At 47.1% G+C, this 23,933-nt stretch overlaps 1 protein-coding gene across 2 annotated transcripts in view; it reads right to left on the bottom strand.

Annotated features, from left to right (window-relative positions):
- LOC115152161 (protein BANP-like) overlaps nt 1-23,933 on the bottom strand; it is a 76,298-nt gene that overhangs the window by 32,176 nt on the left and 20,189 nt on the right. The window contains exons 4-11 of one of the 2 annotated variants that reach the window (XM_029696723.1): nt 19,002-19,201; nt 18,493-18,594; nt 18,089-18,261; nt 12,148-12,387; nt 9,789-9,950; nt 8,331-8,461; nt 6,061-6,132; nt 4,898-4,942 (exon numbers count right to left, since the gene is read on the bottom strand). In XM_029696723.1, coding sequence (XP_029552583.1) covers nt 4,898-4,942; nt 6,061-6,132; nt 8,331-8,461; nt 9,789-9,950; nt 12,148-12,387; nt 18,089-18,261; nt 18,493-18,594; nt 19,002-19,201 — 1,125 coding nt within the window. The remainder of the gene's footprint in view (nt 1-4,897; nt 4,943-6,060; nt 6,133-8,330; nt 8,462-9,788; nt 9,951-12,147; nt 12,388-18,088; nt 18,262-18,492; nt 18,595-19,001; nt 19,202-23,933) is intronic. The other variant, XM_029696724.1, reaches the window with a different exon arrangement.

The following is a 23,933-nucleotide window of genomic DNA, read 5'->3' as shown; positions in this document are numbered from 1 at the left end:
CAACCTGGCTAACACAGCATCCCTCTCTCTGTTTGAGCAGGATGTTTGAGTAGGTTAAACTAGCTAGCTGCATTCGCTAGCAAATTAAGTGAAAGTGAAAAAAATACAAAAATATAGCTAGCTCTCCCTCTTCATTTTTGAATACCGTAATCTCCGGACTATAAGCCGCAACTTTTTTCCCACGCTTTGAACCTCGCGGCTTAAACAATGACGCGGCTAATATATGGATTTTTCCCGCTTTCAATTTTTTTTTCTCCAAAAAAACACATTCTGTGACGTGCTCAGTTTTTTGGCGGCATGAAGCTTTCATTAGACCAATGAAATTGCCGAACGGGTTATGGTCAAACAACTTTTTTGTTTACTGTTTAGCTTAAATCGAGCGCTCTCAAACTTCCCATCATTCTGATTACGGTAGTCATTTTGTCATCCTCATCATGGCAAAGACACGGAGAAATGCATATGATGCAGCTTTCAAGTTGAAGGCGATTGATCTGGCTGTTGGAAAAGGAAATAGAGCTGCTGCACGGGAGCTTGGTCTTAATGAGTCGATGATAAGACGTTGGAAACAGCAGCGTGAGGAATTGACTCAGTGCAAAAAGACAACTAAAGCTTACTGCTAATTTTTTTGTTGTTGTTACAAGCCGTGTTTCGTTAAAGCCTATTTATTTTTGTTACAAGCCATGTTTCGTTAAAGCCTGTGTAAAGTTCATTTGTTTCAATGTACCGGTAGGCACCTGCGGCTTATAGACATGTGCTGCTTATTTATGTTCAAAATAATATTTTATTTTTAAATTCAGTGGGTGCGGCTTATATTCAGGTGCGCTCAATAGTCCGGAAATTACGGTAAATAAATTTGTTCAAAACTGTTCAACTATTGTCTTTCTCTCACTTTGAGTCAACTACTCACCACATTTTATGCAGTGCTAGCTAGCTGTAGCTTATGCTTCAGTACTAGATTCATTCTCTGATCCATTGATTGGGTGGACAACATGCCAATTAATTCTTTTTTTTATTTAACTAGGCAAGTCAGTTAAGAACAAATTCTTATTTACAATGACGGCCTAGCCCCCCGGGCCAAACCCTCCACTAACCTGGATGACGCTGGGCCAGGTGTGCGCCGCCCTATGAGACTACCGATCACGGCCAGTTGTGGCACAGCCTGGGAACGAACCAGGGTCTGTACTGATGCCTCTAGCATTGCAGTGCCATAGACCGCTGCCCCACTTGGGAGGCCTATGCTGCAAGAGCTCTGATAGGTTGTTGGACGTCCTTTGGAAGTTATAATTACTGTATAAGTCTATAGAAGGGGGTCAGAACCATGAGCCTCCTAGGTTTTGAATTGAAGTCAATGTACCCAGAGGAGGATGGAAACTAGCTGTCCTCCAGCTACACCATGGTGCAACCCCAGAGAGTGCTGCTGAGGCTAATGTAGACCTTCATTACAAAACAGTGTGTTTTTAGAAATTATTTGGTGACGTGAATATTTAGTATAGTTTTATTTAAAAAGGGTAACTAATGTTTCACAATCCAAAAAAAATGTAAAACAGAGAGGATGGTCCTCTCCTTCCTCCTCTGAGGAGCCTCCTGTCATGACTTCCGGCGAAGTCGGTTCTTTTCCTTGTTCGGGCGGCGTTTGGCGGTCGACGTCACCGGTCTTCTAGCCATTGCCGACCCACCTTTAATTTTCCATTTGTTTTGTCTTGTTTTCCCACACACCTGGTTTACATTCCCTCATTACTTGTCGTGTATATAACCCTCTGTTCCCCCCATGTCTGTGTGTGGAATTGTTTATTGTCAGGTTGGCGCGCTTCCGGCTGGTTTGCGCTGGGTTGTGTTTTGTACCCGTGCTTTGTGGCAGCCTCACTTGTTCTTTGGGCATTTGTTTTTGTGACGTGGTTGCGTTCTGTTCAAATAATTGCCTCAGTAAAGTGCTTTGTCCACTCATCTCTGCTCTCCTGCGCCTGACTTCCATGCACCAGCTACACCCACCGTTTGACACCTCCACTGGTATGTGTTGTTATCGGTAGATATTGCTGCACTGTTGGAGCTAGAAACATAAGATTTCGCTGCACCTGCGATAACATCTGCAAAACTGTGTAAGCAACCAATAAACTTTGATTTGAAGTGACTCATAAGTCAGAAGTGACTCACGCGCCATTCTTATGTGCCTTTTTATTCCATGTGTGTGTGTGTGTGTGTGTGTGTGTGTGAGAGAGAGAATGTATGTGTCCTTCCTTTCATTTGATCTGGGTTGCATCCATGTTCAGAGCAATTACACAAACACAAAAACACCACGCTCTCATATGAACAATACTGACTGAGTCAGCTAGTGCTATTCTTGTCTCACTCCCTGGGAAAACACACTAGCAAGGAGGGAAGATGCCATTGAGTCACTGTTTGTGCATGTGCGTGTGTGCCATGTGTCTGTGTCTATGTCTATGTCTATGTGTGTGTGTGAAAAGCCAGACCTAGAACACAAGGCTAGAAGAATAAGTCAGTGTGTTTGTTTTGGCGCGGGGCACATATCATTTTACAGATACAATACAAAATACAAGCTATTCATGGATTGCAAGTTTGGTCACAATATTGTTTTGAACGTTCGTTTTGGACTGATGCCCAACTGAGCATTCTACTCAATGCATCGTCAATGGGCACTGATGAAGATTACATCAAAAGTGAGTTACAGTGGCTTGCAAATACAATGACATTCAAAATGAGGCAATAATTGGTAGAAAAACCTTTTGATGTCACCAGATTGACTTTAGATGCAGTATAACGTTAGCTAGCTAGCTAAGATTGGGGGTAGACCACCGGATTTTAGTTAGCTAACATTAGTATTGCTAGCTATTTCTGACAAACTTTGCTAGTTAATGGCAACACTGCCATCTGTCAAAAGTAAATTTGACAACATGATAACGCTGGCAAAGTTGTTTCCTACTAAATATGTGGCGTATCAACACTTTAGGGCACCACTATGGCGCCACCCACAGAGGGCAGCTTGAGAACGTTCAAAACAATGGCGCGACGGAGGTGCAAACTACGAATAGAGTTAAGGGGGAAAAGAAAAGAGAGGGTCTTTATTGGACAAGGCTTCCATGCTCTGCCAGGGGGTTAGGGGCCTGCCTCGTTAAGTCCCTATACACGGCTAAGGTACTTCCCAAATGGCACACTATTCCCTATGTGAAAAGTTGTGCACTATATTATAGGGGATAGGGTGCCATTTGAGACATTGGCCTAGTTAGCTACACTCTGGCACTGTGAGGGGCACTACGATCTAAGACACACTCTGCTCTTCAATGCACTAGTGTGTTTACACAGAGTGGCTGGATCTAGTGTTAATGGCAGAAGGTGTTTTACAATGTCATCAGAGTGTGGGGAGGGGGGATGCATTTGATAGTCTTACAATAGTAATAGTGAAAACAACGAGGAACTAGCCATGTGAGATGTTAGATGTACTAAATAAAGAGATGTGAGATGTACTAAATAAAGCAGAAAGACAGAGTTAACAACACGTTAGTGCTAAATAACATTGGAAACATAGTTGTACCACTACTGTATAACTTTTTTCGCTTTTGTCGGCTTCAAAATCAGAACCAGTACCAAATTGCAACCGGAGCCAAGACGCAAGAGAGAAACAGGAATGCTGCTGTCAGGCCCACCAGACTCAACGACAGGTTCAACTGAGGACGTGAGTGTGTCTTAGTCTCAGTGTGTGCCTTCTCCATTGTCATCGTCAAGCCAAACATTGGCATGATAAGAGAGCAGAAACAGACTGTCATCCAGGCTAGCTCTAAGCCAGGTAGTCTCGCAATCAACACATACTATAATTTGAGAATCACCGAGTTCAATGAGTTATGGAGATACCGAGAACAGCTGGAGTTCAAGCTAGGTAAATGACAAGTGATAAACTATTATATTGTGGAAAGTACCATTGGCACACATAGGGGCATTTACTCTAGCCTAGCTAGCCAAGTCTAGAGTTTGGAGTAGCCAGGACTGTTGGAGTTCCTTACCTAACATTAGCTGCTCTCCAAACAATGACAGCACCTTGGAATAAGGGATGAGCTAATTGGCTGAAAAATAGCTTGGGTTTAGTAAGAGCAGAACTCATAAGCTGAGAAAGAGTTAACGTCACACAAATGGTGCTGTGCACACACACACCTGTCCTCAGAAAGAAAAACAGTCTAGGTAGCGTGAGAAAGAGAGCGAGCCACTTCCTCTACAGCCAGGCTTCTAGACAATCGAGATCATGAATATGAAATAATGCCCTGGTCTGCACAGCGCCCATCTGTGATGTATGATCTGCGATCGTCACACAGCCCTGGTGCTTTGATCAGGAGGTTCCCTTTGATCCCAGAGGAAAGAACAGAGAAACAGGAAGAACAGAGCCCTCTGTACTAAACACACCATCCTCTCCTCTATCCACAAAGAGAGGAGAGAAGGGAAGGATGGAGAGATGGAGGGGGGAAGACTGACAGGAAGTTGAGAAAGCATGCGAGACAGACAGTGAGAGAGAGGCACATAAAACAGAGAAAGTGCAAGAGAATGAGAGATTAGAAAGAAAGACATTCGAGAGACAGGAAGAGCCAGAGAGAGAGAGAGAGAGAGAGAGAGAGAGACAGACAGAGTGAGAGGCAGACCAGACAGGGATAGAGAGCTAGCTCCTCTCGGTGCGCATTTAAGAGGTCTGCAGGAAAGAGGGGGACCAGCACACTGAGTTAACCCAAAAGTAATGAACAAACCTCCATGGGTCGTGTTCATTAGGCACCAAACTGAAGAAAACGGCCTGAAACGGAGGAGCTACCTGGACTTCACGTGTTCTGTTGCAAAATGTTTTAAAATGTTTTCCGTAATGAAGATTGAGGATAAAGTTACTGCAGGGGGTGAAGGGACTTACCTGTCCATCCTGCCCAACATGCACCTGGTGGATCTGAAGGTTCCCCTGAGAGAGAGAAGAGAGGGATCATTCAGACAGCCTGAGAGCATCACAGACTCACACACATTTTGTAAACACACACTAATCATACTGCATAATGAACATACCAATCACAGCATCATTCACTCACACACACACACACAGCATAAACAAATCACACAGACGCCATGACATTAACAAGACCACATGAAAAACAAGCCCAATTTAGCCTATATTCCCTGTTCTGTTTTCACTCCTAATTCTATTTCATATTCAATGCTGTCTGAGCTGCCATATGGACAGGCAGCATGGTAATCTCTCCCAAATAGCCTTATTTCCTTTTCCAACATGCTGAAACCAATGGCTTTGATGAAGAGGCCCCTGTTTCTAATGAAAACGCACACTGAGCGACAGTTGGGAAAAGTGGGATTTTGTTGCTAAGCTTTGAACTCCCAAAACAAACAAAATCATAGAGTGAAAAAATTTATTTTCTGGCGTCCAATCACAAAGAGCAGGAAAGGCTTTCAGAGCTTTTCTTCCTCAGTCTCTCTCAAACTGTCTTCCTCCCTGTGTCTTAGTTGTACAGGTTAGGAACCTCTGTAGAATACCTGGACGATGTGTCAGTCCTTTCCAGTGCAGGTGTTTGTTTGTGTGTGTGTGTGTGTGTGTGTGTGTGTGTGTGTGTGTGTGTGTGTGTTGCATGATGGTTGCATGTATGTGTACGTGTGTGTATGTATATGTCTACTCAAGTGTGTGTGCGCGCGCAGTGTCGCCTCAAAATAAATCTCCTCCCCACATCTTATTAAAAATATTTATCTATAATGCAGAGGCAGATAATTATTTCTCAGATACTGTGTGGTTCTGAGTCTGACTCTCTTAGAGCCAACCCATTGTGTGCATGTGAGGCTGTCTAGTGAGAGACACAGACCATCTGGGTATTATTTGGAAACAAATAGTATAATAACCCATGCATAGGCAGGCGGTAGATATAAACAAGCACCGTTAACATTTAACATCTGTTGACGGTGAACTCTGCCTAATGACTTTAATACTAGCTACCATTACTGACTATTAAAGTGGCCCTCAGTCACTCACTGAGATACCCGGATAGACAGACAGGCTGACGGGCAGACAGAAACACTTACCTCACTGTCCTGTGTGATCTGCACCTCTTCCCCCTGTGGGACCTGGGCAATATGGAGGTGTCCCTGAGGGATCTGATAATGGAAAGAGAGAACAAGATGAGAGAACAAGATGAGAGAACAAGATGAGAGAGAGAACAAGATGAGAGAACGAGATGGGAAGAGAGAGAAAGCGAGAGAGAGAGAGAGAGAGAACAAGAACTCACAATGTGTGTGTGGCACCGTTAACACATACATCCACTCCCACCCCTCCACCATCAGCCTCTAGTCTGAGCCCTGCTGCCTGACAGATCCTATGCTTTACATTTCCTCCACTGCATTAGCAGCACTCGTAAATTTCAGGCTTGGCTGCACCCGCTAATACTCTGTAGAATATCAAGAGGGTAATAACTGCACAACGGTAACCTCCCCATCATGATTCACTCTCTCCCCACTAGGCCTAGACTCAAATACTATTTGAAATCTTTCAAAATGTACATTGAGCGTTTGCTCTAGCCTGCTTGGAGTGCCAGATGGGCGGGTTTTGCAGTTCACATTGGACTATTAAGCCAGGCAAGCTCAATCAAACACATAAGTATTTACAATTATTTCAAATAGTTTAACCCAGGTCTACTCACTAATACATATTTTTCTACATGATAATATTGCATTGGATATTAACGCAAAACTAATCTCTCATGGACAGACTAGCATCTGACCAAATTACGCAAGATTGTAGTTCTGGGTCAACCGAGATGAACACAAAACTATACTTTCACAAATAATGATCATTTACTTTTTATAGTCCGCAAGGGTGGAATTCTGGACTTAACCTGTTCTTAGCCTGTCGTTGTATGTACAACTATACTTCTCCCAAATAACTGTTTTTGTCATTTCTAGATTAGACTACTGCAATGCTCTACTTTCCGGCTACCCGGATAAAGCACTAAATAAACTTCAGTTAGTGCTAAACATGGCTGATAGAATCTTGACTAAAACCAAAAAATGTGATCATATTACTTCAGTGTTAGCCTCTCTACACTGGCTTCCTGTTAAAGCTAGGGCTGATTTCAAGGTTTTACTGCTAACCTATAAAGCATTACGTGGGCTTGCTCCTACCCATCTTTCTGATTTGGTCCTGCCGTACATACCTACTGTCTCCCTTGTTGTCTCTGCCTGATCTGCTCCCCTCTCTCCACTGGGATTCTCTGCCTCTAACCCTATTACAGGGGCTGAGTCACTAGCTTACTGGTGCTCTTCCATGCCATCCCTAGGAGGGGTGCATCACTTGAGTGGGTTGAGTCACTGATGTGATCTTCCTGTCCGGGTTGGCGCCCCCCTCCGGTTCGTGCTGTGGGGGAGATCTTCGTGGGCTGTACTCAGCCTTGTCTCAGGATGGTAGGTTGGTGGTTGAAGATATCCCTCTAGTGGTGTGGGGGCTGTACTTTGGCAAAGTGGGTGGGATTATATTCTGCCTGGTTGGCCCTGTCCGGGGGTATCATCGGACGGGGCCAGTGTCTCCTGACCCCTCCGGTCTCAAACTCCAGTAATTATGCTGCAATAGTTAATGTGTCGGGGGGACAGGGTCAGTCTGTTATACCTGGGGGGAGTCTCTCTCTCTCTCACTCTCTCACACACACACCCCCCCAGGACCATGCCTCAGGACTACCTGGCCTGATGACTCCTTGCTGTCCCCAGTCCACGTGGTCATGCTACTGCTCCAGTTTCAACTGTTCTGTCTGCGGCTATGAAACCCTGACCTGTTCACTGGACGTCCTACCTTGTCCTGGACCTGCTGTTTTGGACCCTCTCTCTACTGCACATGCCGTCTCTAACTATGAATAGCCAACTTACATTTACTCCTGAAGTGCTGACATATTGCACCCTCTACAACTACTGTGATTATTATTATTTGACCCTGCTGGTCATCTATGAACATCTTGGCCATGTACTGTTATAATCTCCACCCGGCACAGCCAGAAGACGACTGGCCTAGGTTCTTCCTAGGTTCCTGCCTTTCTAGGGAGTTTTCCTAGCCACCATGCTAAGTTGTGTGTGCGCAGGGGTTTGTGAAGAGAAGAACCGAGACCAAAGGCAGAGAAATGGGGAGTGCAAAAGAAAAGAGGGGAAAAAGAGCGACCGAGAGAAATAGAAGACAGGGAGTAAGCCAGAGAGAGAAACAGGGCATGAGAGAGAATGAAATGAGAGAGAAGCAAAAGAGGATGAGATAGAGAAGATTAACCTAAATAAATCAGGGCTGTAGGGCAGGATGGAGAGGATAGTGTGACACTCACCACTTGGACCTGTCCGTCCTCTCCTATGCGGTGGATCTGGACCTGTTGGACGGCCTGGTTGGCCAGGGTGTAGTGTAGAGTCTGCTGGGTCACCCCCTCCATGTGAGCCACCTCCGCCACAGCGCCAACCTCTGGGGAGGAAGGGCATTAGCACAGGGCAGGATGAGGCACTAGTGTAATGCAATAGAGTTAACAACAGTAAGATATACTCCGGATAGAAGTTACCCAGCTCAGACACAGATCTAGGACCAGATTATTGACCGACTCCCCCAGATCCATTAGGTGGAAAGGGGGGGATAGCAAACTGAAATAAAAACCCATTCTCCTCCGGAGGAATACTTGGCAACAGCTCAGGCCATCTGCTGGATGATGGTGTGTGTTTATACTGTATCAATCATGTCTAAATACACAACAAGGACTCTCAAGCTAGCAGTCCAAACAGACTCATGACCCAGCGGCCAAACACAAACCCCCCGGTCTCAGTCTAAACACCCACCACTATCACACCCACGTCCCCCATCAGCCCACCATAGCTCCATCTATTATCTCATTGGGGGTGTGTGTGCTTGGTGTGTGTGATTAGTTTACACTAGTGCGTGCGTGCTCGCTATGAGAATATGTTTTTTTGTTGCTAGATTGATGTAGGCCTACATCCCACCACACTGATCATAAAAGGGACAAAGCAGGCCTAAATGACTCATTCTCAAAATAATAATATCATGGTATATAAAACACGAGGCACAGACATCTGACTGGTACAGCTCATATCATACCTATGTGTTGCATTTCCTGCCAGTAAGAGGTCCATATTCCAACCTTCAGCATGACCACGGCTGTCTCTCAAATGCCACCCGTAATCCTATATAGTGCGCTACATTTGACCAGAGTCCTATGGGCCTTGATCAAAAGTAGTGCCTATATAGTGAATAGGATGCCATCTGGGACACAGCCAAAGGTATGTAAATAATCCCCAGCCCAGCCATTGGCAGTGAGGCGAGAGCCTGGTGGCTCGTGGAGACTGTACTTTTGGTGTTAGCCCTCTCTCTACATTCATTAATAAATAACTGTTTAAAGTTAGTTTAAATGTCGAAGCAGTTTTATTAAGGTGAGTGTGAGAGAACGTGCTCTGCAGGGTGCATGGCCTGGGAAAAGAGCGGGCTGTGACTGTACACCCCTTGTGTGGGCTCACAGGATATTTGGGTTTCCCCTGCTGTCCCACTCTCTCTGGTCCAGGGTGAGAGGTGATGGATCACAGGGAGGGGAGGACAGGAGGCGTTGTTGTGTTGTGAAGATTAGAACCATCTGCTACACTCTGCATCTGCACTACTCACTGGGTTCCTTATACACCAACACTTACATAAGTGAGAGGAAAGACTAGTTTTACTATAAAGTGTGCGTACGCGCACGCGTGCGTGCGTGCGTGTGTGTGTGCGTGATGACCCCAGGTATCATGACTACCTGAGCTGCCCGGTGCGTTGGCGCTACGTCTGGAGAAGCTCTTGACCGCCAGACTCTGGCCGCGCTGTTTGCGTCTCCACGCCGTGCGACACTTGGAGTCGATGCTCTGCTTGATCCGGTACCAGTCCGACTCAGTGATGCCAAACTTATAGAACAGGTGACCTGAGGGGAACAAGGACCGAGGGCCCATGTTAGGATGACTTCAGTTTAAGATGGTTAACTCACCATGACAAGGTAGAAATGGTCATAATAATTGCTTAAGATGGAGAGCGGTTCATGCCAAGTCTGTGTGTGTAGTTTGTACAGTGCAACCTTGTCCACTAACAATGCAACTCTGCCTGAACTGTGAAAATGTCAGAAGCACTGAAAACTCTAGCTAGATTCTAAATCTGGTGGTCAAGGTACAGTTGGACAGGTACCACTGCTAGTACTCATATCATCCCAATCTCTGACACTGGGGACCATGTAGGTGGATATATAACATGTGAGAGGGTGCGGTTATGTTAGCAGCTGGTTTGAGGGTGAGACAGAGGAGTTGACAGCTTCTTTCTACCCCGATTAACGAGGCTGCTATCACCCGAGGGGAAGAGTTGAGACACGAGGAGGGGGAAGGGGGTGTGGGGGTAGGCTTCTAGCACACACACATCAACACACAAAACGCCTGACAGTCGTGTACAGGCACGAAAGGCAGGTGCTCTCTCACCAGTCCCACTTGGACAGGCAGGCAGAGGAGTAGCTATGTTCCCATTAACTTGTCCAGCAATTTTTGGTCGACATTTAGAAAGGTCGCACATAAAATAGATGTGACAATTGCCTGCTTGGGTGAGTTTCCATTTAACCATTGTGTCAATAAAAACAGCTGGACTTAATGATGTCACACCAACAAAACATTTTTTTGAAAAACCTAGTGTTGAATATAAATGTAGTGGTTGAAGTGTTTACCCATTTAGGCAAATTGCGTATTAATACATTGGCAACTGCCTGTATGCCCTCCCACCTATCTGTTTCAGGTCTCAGGTAGCCCGTGAAAGACAGCATGGATAGAATGCAATAATTTATATTTGCCATGTTCTAACAATTCTCATGCACCAAAGTATCACCACAGTCTGTGTGCATTGGTGACACTTGTACCTCCTGACACTTGTAACTCCTGTACATCTGAAATAATTGGATGGTTAAACTTGCCAGCCAAACAGAAAAGCAAGGCGAAGCAATTCAGGCATGGGTAAACATTTTTATAGTAAGAAAAATAGTATTGGGCATTTAAAATTAAATGTTGCGTGGAACATTATAGTTACGGGGTGACATTATGTGCCATGTGTACCTTCAAAATGATTTGGCAATCATCATTTATCAGAAAAAACACAGTTTCCATCATAGTTTATCGCAATAAAGAAAGTTTGTCGACAGAAAAATTAACCTGTCGAACAGATGCAAAATGTTGTCGATCTTTAGAACATTTCTGCTATATCTGCCGTTTCCATTGAACATGCAACAATTTTTTTGTGACGTTGCTTTTGCCAAATAAACCTGGGTCAATGGAAACATGCCTACTGTGAGTGAGTCACCTGGCCCTGCTCCAGCCCCCACATAACTCAGTGTCAGCCCAAATCTGTCTCCACACACAGGTACACACACACACACACACACAGGTACACACACACCATACCTGAATTGCATAAACACACACCTGAATTACACAAAGACACACACAAAACACCTGCATCATACAAGTGCACACACACACACACCAACGCACTCCGCCACTCCTGCACGGCACCTGTGATCAACAAACAGTAATAGATGTGGGGAGACAGAGTCCAAATCTCTCACCACACACAAGACTACTCCCAATAAATACTCCTCTACCACAGCCAGCCTCCCCTGGCTCCCCTCTCCTGGCTCCCCTCCAGCTTCCCTCATTACCCATTTAAGCTTAATTAGGAATCAAAGGGGTCAGCGCATTAGCTACGGCCCCATCATGAACACTCCGACCTACATGTGCTTGTCAATTGGAGTTTGGTATGTTGTAAAATGTGTTACGCATGAATGCATGTGTTGTTCTAACCTGCCTGGGGAATGCAGAGAGATTCAGGTCTCACTGGATGGAACTGGAGCTACACTACAACATGGGTCAGTGATATCTTAACAGGTAACACAGGAGCATTTGGAGTTGAGGGTGTGGCTGTTGTGACAAGTGGTTGATGACAGGGTCAAAGGGTAACCTAAGTGCTAGAGGGTGAAGGGATTGAGCCCTGCCGATGATACATCTATGGGGAAAGATCAATCAAATAGTCACTGGCAGCTGGTGCCATGTCAAGCGTGTGTGTGAGTGAGTGGGTTGGTGTGCGTGACTCACAGCGTATGCCGTAGATCATGAGTGGGTCCAGCTGCTTCTTGCCGTGCTTGCCCTGTCCTGACAGGTTGGACATGGCCTGCACTTCGCGGTGGAAAAGGTAGTCCAGCAGTGTCAGCGCCATCTTCTCCGCTGTGCGGCAGTTGGTGCTGAGGTGGAGCATGTCGCCCGGCAACACTGGGCAGCGCACACGCATCTCTGCATTGTTCTCGTCGCCAAGCCACGTACCTGCTGGGTAGTCGTCTATAAAGAGAGGTGAAAGGGGAAGTTAAGTGGGTGGGTGGGTGGGTGGGTGGGTGGGTGGGTGCAGTGATAAAAGTTATAACCCCCAAAACTACTCTGCGTATAACCCCCAAAACTATATAAACAAAAGTATGTGGACACCCCTTCAAATTAGTGGATTCGGCTATTTCAGCCACACCCGTTGCTGACAGGTATATACAAATCGAGCACACAACCATGCAATCTCCATAGACAAACATTGGCAGTAGAATGCCCTTATTGAAGAGCTCAGTGACTTTCAATGTGGCACAGTTATAGGATGACACCTTTCCAACATGTCAGTTCATCAAATGTCTGCTCTGTTAGAGCTGCCCCGGTCAACTATAAGTGCTGTTATTGTGAAGTGGAAACGTCTAGGAGCAACAACAGCTCAGCCGCTAAGTGATAGGCCACACAAGCTCCCAGAACGGGAACACCGAGTCCTGAAGTGCGTAAAAATTGTCTGTCCTCGGTTGCAACACTCACTACCGAGTCCCAAACTGCCTCTGGAACCAACGTCAGCACAAGAACTGTTCATCGGGAGCTTCATGAAATGGCTTTCCATGGCCAAGCAGCCGCACAGAAGCCTAAGATCACCATGCGCAATGCCAAGCGTTGGCTGGAGTGGTGTAAAGCTCACCGCCATTGGACTCTGGAGCAGTGGAAACGAGTTCTCTGGAGTGATGAATTACGCTTCACCATTTTGCAGTCCAACAGATGAATCTGGGTTTGGCAGATGCCAGGAGAACACCACCTGCCCCAATGCATAGCGCCAACTGTAAAGTTTGGTGGAGGAGGAATAATTGTCTGGGACCGTTTTACGCTAAAACATACAATGACATTCTAGACGATTTTGTGCTTCCAACTTTGTGGCAACAGTTTGGGGAAGGCCCTTCCCTTTTTCAGCATGACAATGCCCCCTTTCACGAAGCCAGGTCCATACAGAAATGGTTTGTTGAGATCGGTGTGGAAGAACTGGACTGGCCTGCACAGAGCCCTGACCTTAACCCCATCGAACACCTTTGGGATGAATTGGAACGCCGACTGCAAGCCAAGCCTAATCGCCCAACATCAGTGCCCAACCTCACTAATGCTCGTGGCTGAATGAAAGCAAGTCCCTGCAGAAATGTACCAACATCTAGTGGAAAGCCTTCTCAGAAAAGTGGAGGCTGTTACAGCAACAAAGGGGGGGACCAACTCCATATTAATGTCGATGATTTTGGAATGAGATGTTGGACGAGCAGGTGTCCACATAACAGTAAACCGCTGCTCTGCCTTTTTAACAACACTATCAACAAGGCAGGTCCTAGTTTTGTCGCACCTGGACTAATGTTCAGTCCTGTGGTCAGGTGCCACAAAGAGAGATTACAATCGGCTCAGAACAGGGCAGCACAGCTGGCCCTTAAAATGTACATGGAGAGCTAATATTAATAATATGCATGTAAATCTCTCATGGCTCAAAGTGGAGGAGAGATTGACTTCATCACTACTTGTTTTTGTAAGAAGTGTTGACATGCGGAATGCATCGAGGTGTCTGTTTAAACTACTAGCACACAGCTCGGACACCCATGCATACCCCACAAGACATGCCACCAAAGGTCTCTTCACAACTGAAGTCAAGAACAGACTTTTGGAGGCACACAGCACTACATAGAGACATGACTACATGGAACTCTATTCCTCATCAGGTAACTGATGCAAGCAGTACAAATACACCTTATGGAACAGCAAGGACCGTGAAGAAACACAGGCACACGCTTACACATGATAAGACACGCACTCTACACACACGTACACATTCATTTTGTATATACGTGGTAGTAGAGTAGTTGCCTGAGGGAACACAATGTGTTGTGGAAAATGTTATGAAATGTCATGTAATATTTTAAATTGTATATAAGTGCCTTAATATTGCTGGACCCCAGGAAGAGTAGCTGCTGTCAAGGACTTGGCAGCAGCTAATGGGGATCCTTAATAAATACAAATAAAATACATACTTTTGGTCATGTAGTGTATGTGTGTATTTGTAGGTCGGTGTCTATAATACATATTTGTGTGAAGCAGTAATAGCTCTAACACCTTTTCATGGGTGAATGTTTTTGGGCTGAATGTTTTAATGAATATTTATTCTGATGTCTACTCTATGTATCAACACAGTAACACACATGCACATAAGAAAACACACACAGAGAGCAAAAATACTTCACAGGTAGGCCTACACCACGTTTTGTTTCTCTTTGCATACCAACTTTATTATTACACAGTCCTGTGTGATCAATATGATCCTTTCTCTGTATGAATGTATTTTGTGGCAGCCTACAGATAGATACATGGAGGTATAAATTAAGTGTAAATTGACATCAATAATGTACCTGTGTCCCCCTTAACAAAAATATGACAACGCAAATACATACTTGGTAAAAAAAATATATATATATAAAAAAATAAAAATAGAAGCCTACACCTTCACTATCTCTGCTACTGCTGATACCACAGCACAGCCTTGTGGAGACCATCAGGAGTACACCAACACACAGTTCTAGAGGTTATTATGAGTGTTGTGACATTCTCTAACAATAGGAATCTCCCTGGGGCATTACAGAGTTCAACAAGGAACAACACACTTCCTATGGGATAGCTATATCTATCTACACATAGTGTAAAAAAACATTATGCTCTTTCCATGACATAGACTGACCAGGTGAACACCATGATCCCTTATTGATGTCACCTGTTAAATCCACTTCAAAAATCGGTGTAAATGAAGGGGAGGAAACAGGTTAAAGAAGGATTTTGAGACATGGATTGTATAGGTGTGCCATTCAGAGGGTGAATGGGCAAGACAATATTTAAGTGCCTCTGAACAGGGTATGGTAGTAGGTGCCAGGCACACTGGTTTGTGTTGAGAACTGCAACACTGCTAGGTTTTTTACACTTAATAGTTTCCCATGTGTATCAAAAATGGTCCACACCTATTAAGGCGAGGTGCTGGCTAGCGGAGTGGAACACGTAAAAAAATAATGGAGAGGTCTGCAAGGCAGTAGGAGCTCAGATGCAAAAATAATGTCCAACGTTTCGACAGACAAGCTGTCTTCATCAGGGTATCAAGAATGGTCCACCACCCGAAGGACATCCAGCCAACTTGACACAACTTTTGAAGCATTGGAGTCAACATGGACCAACATCTCTGTGGAATGCTATTGACACCTTGTAGAGTCCATGCCCCGATGAATTGAGGATTGCATGAGGGATAAATGGGGAGCGCAACTCAATATTAGGAAGGTGTTCTTAATGTTTTGTACACTCAGTGTATATACACTACTGTTCAAAAGTTTAGGGTCACTTAGAAATGTCCTTGTTTTCCATGAAAACATACATGAAATGAGTTGTAAAATGAATAGGAAATATAGTCAAGACGTTGACAAGGTTATAAATAATGATTTTTAATTGAAATAATAATAATGGTCCTTCAAACTTTGCTTTCGTCAAAGAATACTCCATTTGCAACAATTACTGCCTTGCAGACCTTTGGCATTCTAGTTGTCAATTTGTTGAGGTAATCTGAAGAGATTTCACCCCATGCTTCCAGAAGCACCTCCCACAAGTTGGATTGGCTTGATGGGCACTTTTTACGTACCATACGGTCAAGCTGCTCCCACAACAGCTCAATAGGGTTGAGATCCGGTGACCGTGTTGGCCACTCCATTATAGACAGAATACCAGAATGACTGATTCTTCCCTAAATAGTTATTGCATAGTTTGGAGCTGTGCTTTGGGTCATTGTCCTGTTGTAGGAGGAAATTGGCTGCAATTAACCGCCATTCACAGGGTATGGCATGGCATTGCAAAATGGAGTGATAACCTTCCTTCTTCAAGATCCCTTTTACCCTGTACAAATCTCCCACTTTACCAGCACCAAAGCACCCCCAGACCATCACATTGCCTCCACCATGCTTGACAGATGGCGTCAAGCATTCCTCCAGCATCTTTTCATTTTTTCTATGTCTCACGAATGTTCTTCTTTGTGATCCGAACACCTCAAACTTAGATTTGTCTGTCCATAACACTTTTTTCCAATCTTCCTCTGTCCAGTGTCTGTGTTCTTTTGCCCATCTTAATATTTTATTTTTATTGGCCAGTCTGAAATATGGCTTTTTCTTTGCAACTCTGCCTAGAAGGCCAGCATCCCGGAGTCGCCTCTTCACTGTTGACGTTGAGACTGGTGTTTGGTGGGTAATATTTAAAGAAGCTGAAGTTAAGGACTTGTGAGGTGTCTGTTTCTCAAACTAGACACTAATGTACTTGACCTCTTGCTCAGTTGTGCACCGGGACCTCCCAGTCCTCTTTCTATTCTGGTTAGAGCCAGTTTGCACTGTTCTGTGAAGGGAGTAGTACAGTGTTGTACGAGATCTTCAGTTTCTTGGTAATTTCCCGCAAGGAATAGCCTTCATTTCTCAGAACAAGAATAGACTGACGAGTTTCAAAAGAAAGTCTTTGTTTCTGGACATTTTGAGCCTGTAATCAAACCCACAAATGCTGATGCCCCAGATACTCAACTGGTCTAAAGGCCAGTTTTATTGCTTCTTTAAATCAGCACGACTGTTTTCAGCTGTGCTAACATAATTGCAAAAGGGTTTTCTAATTATCAATTAGCCTTTTAAAATGATAAACTTGGATTAGCCAACACAATGTGCCATTGGAACACAGTGATGGTTGCTGATAATGGGCCTCTGTACACCTATGTAGATATTCCATTAAAAATCAGCTGTTTCCAGGTACAATAGTCATTTACAACATTAACAATGTCTACAGTGTATTTATGATCAATTTGATGTTATTTTAATGGACAAAAAAATGGGCTTTTCTTTCAAAAACAAGGACATTTTTAAGTGACCCCAAGCTTTTGAGAGGTGTGGAGAATTTGTTCTTAACTGACTTGCCTAGTCAAATAAAAAGAAATAAATAAAAAGTGGAAGGATCTCGCACACCCTTTTTGAAAGCCACATGGTGCCCTCCGGCTAACACTGACAAAGACACGTCACCATGGAAACTTGCAGCTGCAAATAAATGAATATGTATGCATGGAACGTCTTTGAAGCTAACCAAGGAACTTCCAGAAACCACTCAAAACAGCCCAAACAACAAAAACAACAGCATGAGCTGCAGAGTGAGAGACTTTGCTCAATCAGAAAAACATTTCCTCTCCTCAGGCGTGTCAGTGACCATTGGGAAAGCCGCTGACTCGACAGAGTGAGACCATCCTAGAAGACTTAAAAACAGTCTGTGTGAGACACTAGCTACAACAGATGGGAATGCGCTGGGAATGATACAGACTGAAACGTCAACACAGCACCATTATACACGAACACAGGTGGTAGTATTTGGGCGTTAAGGAAGAAGTGCCAGGCAACATATCACATCCACAAATCAAATTCCAGCTGCATTGTAGTTCAAATGTGTTGATGTATCTGTCGAACTAAGAAGACTCCAGCCCGATTCACAAAATGGGAACAGGGATGAAAAGATCAAGTGGCTTTTTCTTTACAATGCACACTTCAAACCATGTTTGGGACATGTGTGTGGGGTTTCTGAGTTTCTCTGTGTGTGCATGTTTCTGGTTTTCTGTGAAGGTTTGTGTATGTGCATGCATGTATCACGTGTGCACGCTCCGACAGGGTCGTACCCTCGGAGTTGAGGGTGATCAGGGTGACGTTCTGGGTGCTCTGGGAGTTGTTGGCCTGGCCACTGTTGGACACTGAGTCGCTGGCCTCTGATCCGCTCTCCTGTTCCTCCTGGCTGTCCTCCGGCGCCGGTACCTTCACCAGGAACGTGTTCTGCCTCCGCCCGCCCACTGTGCTGATGGAACAAACACAGAGGCTTAGTTAGAGCGAGGTATCAACACAGGGACCCATAGGCCGAGCCAAACTGCATTCCACTGTGTTCTGTTTGAGTCACTAAACTCTGCAGGTTTCATACGACCACCATGTTACGACAGTTCTGTGTAGATCAGACTTTAGATCACAGTTTCATGCACAACAGTATTTGTTCTATATGCGATTCTAAAAAAAACAGGTGTCAGTCACTCACTTGCTAAGGAGGTTCTCCAGTGAATCTGCCCCTCGAGTTACTGACTCCTCCTGACCCTTCGGTCGGTCTTGGCTCACTATCACATTGGTCTGTGGAACAACACTGCAGGGGCAGACGTGGAATTCTTCTGTGTCAAATACCTCAACAGGCTCCAGTGCCAAATTGTGTTCATGGGAATAGGTGCATTCTACTTAAGCACTCACTTGTAAGAGAATGAGTACTCCCTCACCCCTCATAAAGTACAAGTCAACCAGTGCCAACATCCTCCAGTGTATCACCCTTTGTCTCCAAGTCCTCATCTCACCCTGACCAGTCCCAGAATTCTATCCCACCATGATCCCCAGTCCTAACCAGGTTGTATTCATTAGGCACCAGAAGAAAACAGACTGAGACAGAAAAGACTACCTGAACATGTCCAATAAGAAACTCTCATTTTTGTTTGTCATGGCAAAATGGCCTGCTACGATATACCCTAATGAATATGGACCCGGGTCCACACTTCAACTCACCAGCGCACTTTGTTCCAGGTCTGGGTGGCCCCCAGAGGGGAGCCGGCCACCATAGGGACCTGGATGGGTGCCTGGTTCTTGTTGACCACGGCATCCAGCTTCTTCTCCAGGGTCCGGCACGTGACCTCTACCATCTGCAACTTGGCCTCCATGTTGTCCAGACGCTGGCAGATCGTCTGGCTGATGGAGTACAACAAGGTCTGGAGAGCGGAAGAGGGAAAGAGTGAGAGAGAGTTAATTGTGTGTGTGTGTGTGTGTGTGTGTGTGTGTGTGTGTGTGTGTGTGTGTGTGTGTGTGTGTGTGTGTGTGTGTGTGTGTGTGTGTGTGTGTGTGTGTGTGTGTGTGAATGCATGCACATTGGTGGTTGTTGAAGTAAGTTCCCTTCTTTACAATGAGCTTAGAGACTAAGCACTACAGTAGCCCTATTCTTACAATCTTCAGTTTGTTCTTCTTCTTCTATAGTATTATGGTGGACCGCAAACAAAAGTTAAAGCTGCATGCCACCACCTACTGTACAATCTATTATACTTGGTGATACAAAAGGAGAAAACAAATACCCTACCAACTATTAACCGTCATTAAAAAACACCACCCCATTGCACTACTTTAACAGTATCTAATCCTACCCCAGGCCGACATCCTGGGAGGACAGAAAACTACCATTCAACACCCCCTGTAACGCTTCTGTAGTAAAATATCATAATCCCAAATACTTCTCTGCAGCTGGCATCACAACCAAGGTTACAAATATAACCACGGTTATGTGAGCTATATGGATCACTCCAATATATTGGCATCACTCCGCGGCGGCGGGATACATCTGAGGTGAGGATTTACAGATTTACTCCCGTGTACACCTGTGTCACGGCTGGGGTCCGCCCCTACATATAGACCCCATGGCCGTAACTCACATTCTCTACATCATTTTTGAGGCGCCTCTAGCACCGTAGAGGATTGGAGTGATCCATATAGCTCACAACCAATATATATAGGTAACATTGGTTATGTTTAACTATATCGGATCACTACAATATATTGGTATACCCGTACCAGATTTAGTCGGTTCTAGAGGGACCTGGCCAGCCAGCAGTGAAGTCCCAGCGCGGGATCGAGACGCAGGGGCCGTCAATGTGGAAGGGGGGTCCCGGCACCATCCCCGGAAGGGGAGGCGATGCCCAGGACCGCTGAACCAACCGCAGAGGGAGGTGCCACATTTACCCGATAGTACCTAGCAAAGATGCAAGAGGAAGCCCAGCTGGCCGCAGCACAGATATCAGCGAGGGGCACACCTCTCAGTAGAGCCCAGGACGCAGCCACACCTCATGTTGAATGTGCCAGCACAGATCCCAGCACTGGCCTGCCAGCCAGGAGGTATGCTATCGCAATCGTGTCACGATCCAGTGAGAGAGCCTCTGCTTTGATAGCCCAGTGCCTAGGACTCTCTCACCATAGCAGACAAAGAGCTGGCCTGTTGTTCTCACTGACCGTGTCCGCTCCACATAGGCATAGGCAGCCAGTGCCCGCACAGGGCACAGCATGCCGGAGGGAGGCCCAGACTCCCCCCGCCACTGCCAGGGGGTCGTAAGCAGACAGAATAAAAGGGATGTTCACATGCCTGTCTGACAGAACCTTCAGGAGGAATGAAGGGTTGGGGCAGAGATATACTCCTCCCACCGGGGTCCATTCGGTAGCACTCAGAACGGACCGAAAGAGCATGGAGCTCACCCACCCTCTTCATGGAAGTAATCACTACCAAGAAAGTCATCTTCATAGTGAGGTGTTTCACTGAGGCAGACTCCAACGGCTTTGCCAAAGCTGCCAAGCTCACATCCAGATCCCAGTTCGCCCTTGAGCGGGTCCTAGCTGGACGCAGTTGACGAACCCCCTTCATAAACCTAGAGACCAAAGGATGGCGCCCCACTGGCCTGTCCATCCACCCCACATGGCAAGCAGATGTATCGGCCAAATACCCTCTCAGTGTAGAGGCTGCCAAGCCCTCATCCAAGCGAGACTGCAGGTATTGGAGGACATACTGCACCCCGCATGACTTGGGCACAACCTCAATACCAGTGCACGAAGAGTAGAACAACCGCCAGCGCATCTGGTATGTCGCGGTTGTAGTTGGTGCCCTTGCGCTCTGCATGGTCTTCATTACGCCCTCCTGTACTCCTAACATGGACCATTGGTGCCGTTCAGCAGCCAAGCCCACAGACTGAGGTGGTGCAATCTCAGATACCACAGAGTTCCCTCGGCCCGAGACAGCAGGTCGGGTCTCAGGGGCAGTTGCCAAGGTGTCCCAGACAACAGGGACAGGAGAAGGCTGAACCAGGGTCGTCCGGGCCAGTATGGGGCCACCACTAGCAGATGATGCTCCGCCATCCAGGTCCTGTCCACAGCCTGGGTCAGGGGAAAAGGGGGGAATGCATAAAGCTCCAGCCCTGGCCAATCATTAGCCAGAGCATCCAAGCCCAGAGGCCCTGGAGGCTCCGACATGGAGTACCACAAGGGGCAGTTTGCATTGTCCAGGGAGGCGAACCGGTCCACCTGCACCCTCCCGAACTTGTCCCACAGGTGCTGCACCACCTGGGGATGTAGGCTCCAGTCCCAAGATGGCGGGCCCTCCCTCGAGAGCATATCCGCTGCCACATTCAGGATGCCATGTACGTGCGCTGTGTGTAGACGCTAGACGTCCCTGAGCCCAGAGAAAGAGCTCCCGTGCCATAAGATGGAGGTGGTTGGACCTCAGTCCACCCTGATGGTTGATGTAAGCCACCAGTGTTGTTGTCCGTTCTCACCAGGACATTCCCTTCAGATGTGGAAGGAAAGACCGCAGGGCCAGCAGTACAGCTCGGACCTGTAGTGTATTGATGTGCCTGCCGCTCCAAGGGGGTAGCCAACAGCCGCTGGCCGACCTGCCCTTGGTCACACCCCCCCAGCCAATCTGGGAGACGTCTGTGCTGACCAGCTCCCGGTGGCACATTCTCAGCATCTCCACCCCACCTGAGAGAAAGGAGCAACAGCGCCACCTCAACAATGCCGTGAGGCACTGTGCGGTCATCTGCAGCTGGCGGTGACGGTGGCGCTTTGGGTGCAGCCGGTGGGAGTTGAACCACCATTGAAGAGGCCAGCGATGGAGCAGGCCCAGGGGAATCAACAACGAGGCCGCCGTCAGCAAGACCAACAGGCAATGGCAGGTCAGGGTGGATACCACCCGCCCCTGCCGAAAGTGGTCGAGACAAGATAAGATCGCCTGAACCCTTCTGGTGGGCAGGCGTGCTCTCATGAGGACTGAGTCCAGTTCCATGTCAAAGAAGGCCACCCTCTGGGCAACCCTTCGGCACTTTTTTTAAAACTTTTACTCCTTTTCCTTCCCAATTTGTGTTATCCAATTCATAGTTACAGTCTTATCTCATCGCTGTAACTCCCGTACGGACTTGGGAGAGGCGAAGGTCGAGAGCCGTGCGTCCTCCGAAACACAACCCAGCCAAGCCACACTGCTTCTTGACACAATGCCCGCTTAACCCGGAAGCCAGCCGCACCAATGTGTCAGAGGAAACACCGTACACCTGGCAACCATGTCAGCGTGCATTGTGCCCGGCCCGCCACAGGAGTCACTAGAGTGCGATGGGACAAGAACATCCCTGCCAGCCAAACACTCCCCTAACCCGGACGACGCTGGGCCAATTTTGAACCAGGATCTCTAGTGGTACAGCTAGCACTGCGATGCAGTGCCTTAGACCACTGCGGCACTCGGGAGGCAGACGACTCTTGTCATTTACAGTAATGCCCAGCCCACCGATGTGGGTCAGGAACATGTCTCAGTCTGACAGGACCTGGGTCTTGGTCAGGACACAAATCAACAATCCTCTGGACGTGAGAGGTGCCAGGACAGCGTCCATGCACTTTGTGAAAGTGTGGGGTGCCAAGGAGAGGCCGAAGGGAAGAACCATGAATTCGTAAGCCATCCCTTCGAAAGTGAATCGGAGGTACTGTCAATGAGCTGTGTGAACAGGAACATGGAGGTACACATCCCTCAGGTCCAGCGTCACAAACCACTGGTCCCTGGACACGGCCTGCAACACGCGGGCTGGGGACAGCATGTAGAACCTCAGTACCTTCAAGTACCCAGTGAGGTTGCGGAGGTCCAAAATCGGTCGAAATCATGCATCTCTTTTTGGGACCACAAAATCAGTGGAGTAGAACCCACCTAGCCATTCTGATGTCTCGATCCTGCAGATGGCACCCTTGTCCAGAAGTAAGGAGTTCTTCAGGGGGTCAGCCACCTTGGTAACACGAAAGCCCCTGAAGGATGGGGGCCGGCACTGCAATTGGAGTCGGTACCCCTCAAGCATTTTGGACAACACCCAGAGAGACTCCACACCCTTTGCCCTTTGAGACAAGGAGAAGCGGCCGAGGCCGGGGAAGGGTGTGTCAGGGGTCCTGCCAGGGCCCTCCTCTCCTCTGGCACCACGAGCGCCTGGGTCCCACAGGCATGTCCCTATGGCGGTGACGGTTGACAGGTTGTTGCTCCACCACGCGCTGTGCCCCTCCCCGCTGTCGTCCCTCAGCACGAGGCCATGGGGCAGGAGAGGGACCCCACTGTCGTTCGGGTGCAGGTGGGAGGTGATGGTCCATCTGCCTTGGACCCGGTGCCTGAGGCAGTGACATGAACCGTCTCAGGGTCTCCCGGTCCCTACGAGCCTTATCGGTCTGCTCCAGAACGTTATCAACCCCTGGGGTAATGGGGAGAGTAGCTCTGGAGAGCAGCTGGCAGATGGCAGATTGGGCCAACCAGAGATGGCGCCGGGAAGTAACCACCTGCGCCATGGCCCGTCCGTTGGCGCAGGCCACATCCCTCTGGAGCAGGGAAACCAGGCGAGACACCTCCATCGCTTCCCGGAGGAACTCCCCGCAGCCAGGGCAACAGAGTCT

Source organism: Salmo trutta, chromosome 17 (genome assembly GCF_901001165.1).
Source record: "Salmo trutta chromosome 17, fSalTru1.1, whole genome shotgun sequence".
NCBI lineage: Eukaryota > Metazoa > Chordata > Actinopteri > Salmoniformes > Salmonidae > Salmo > Salmo trutta.
The sequence above is the reverse complement of the archived record's forward strand: the minus strand, read 5'-3'. Positions and strand labels throughout refer to the sequence as shown.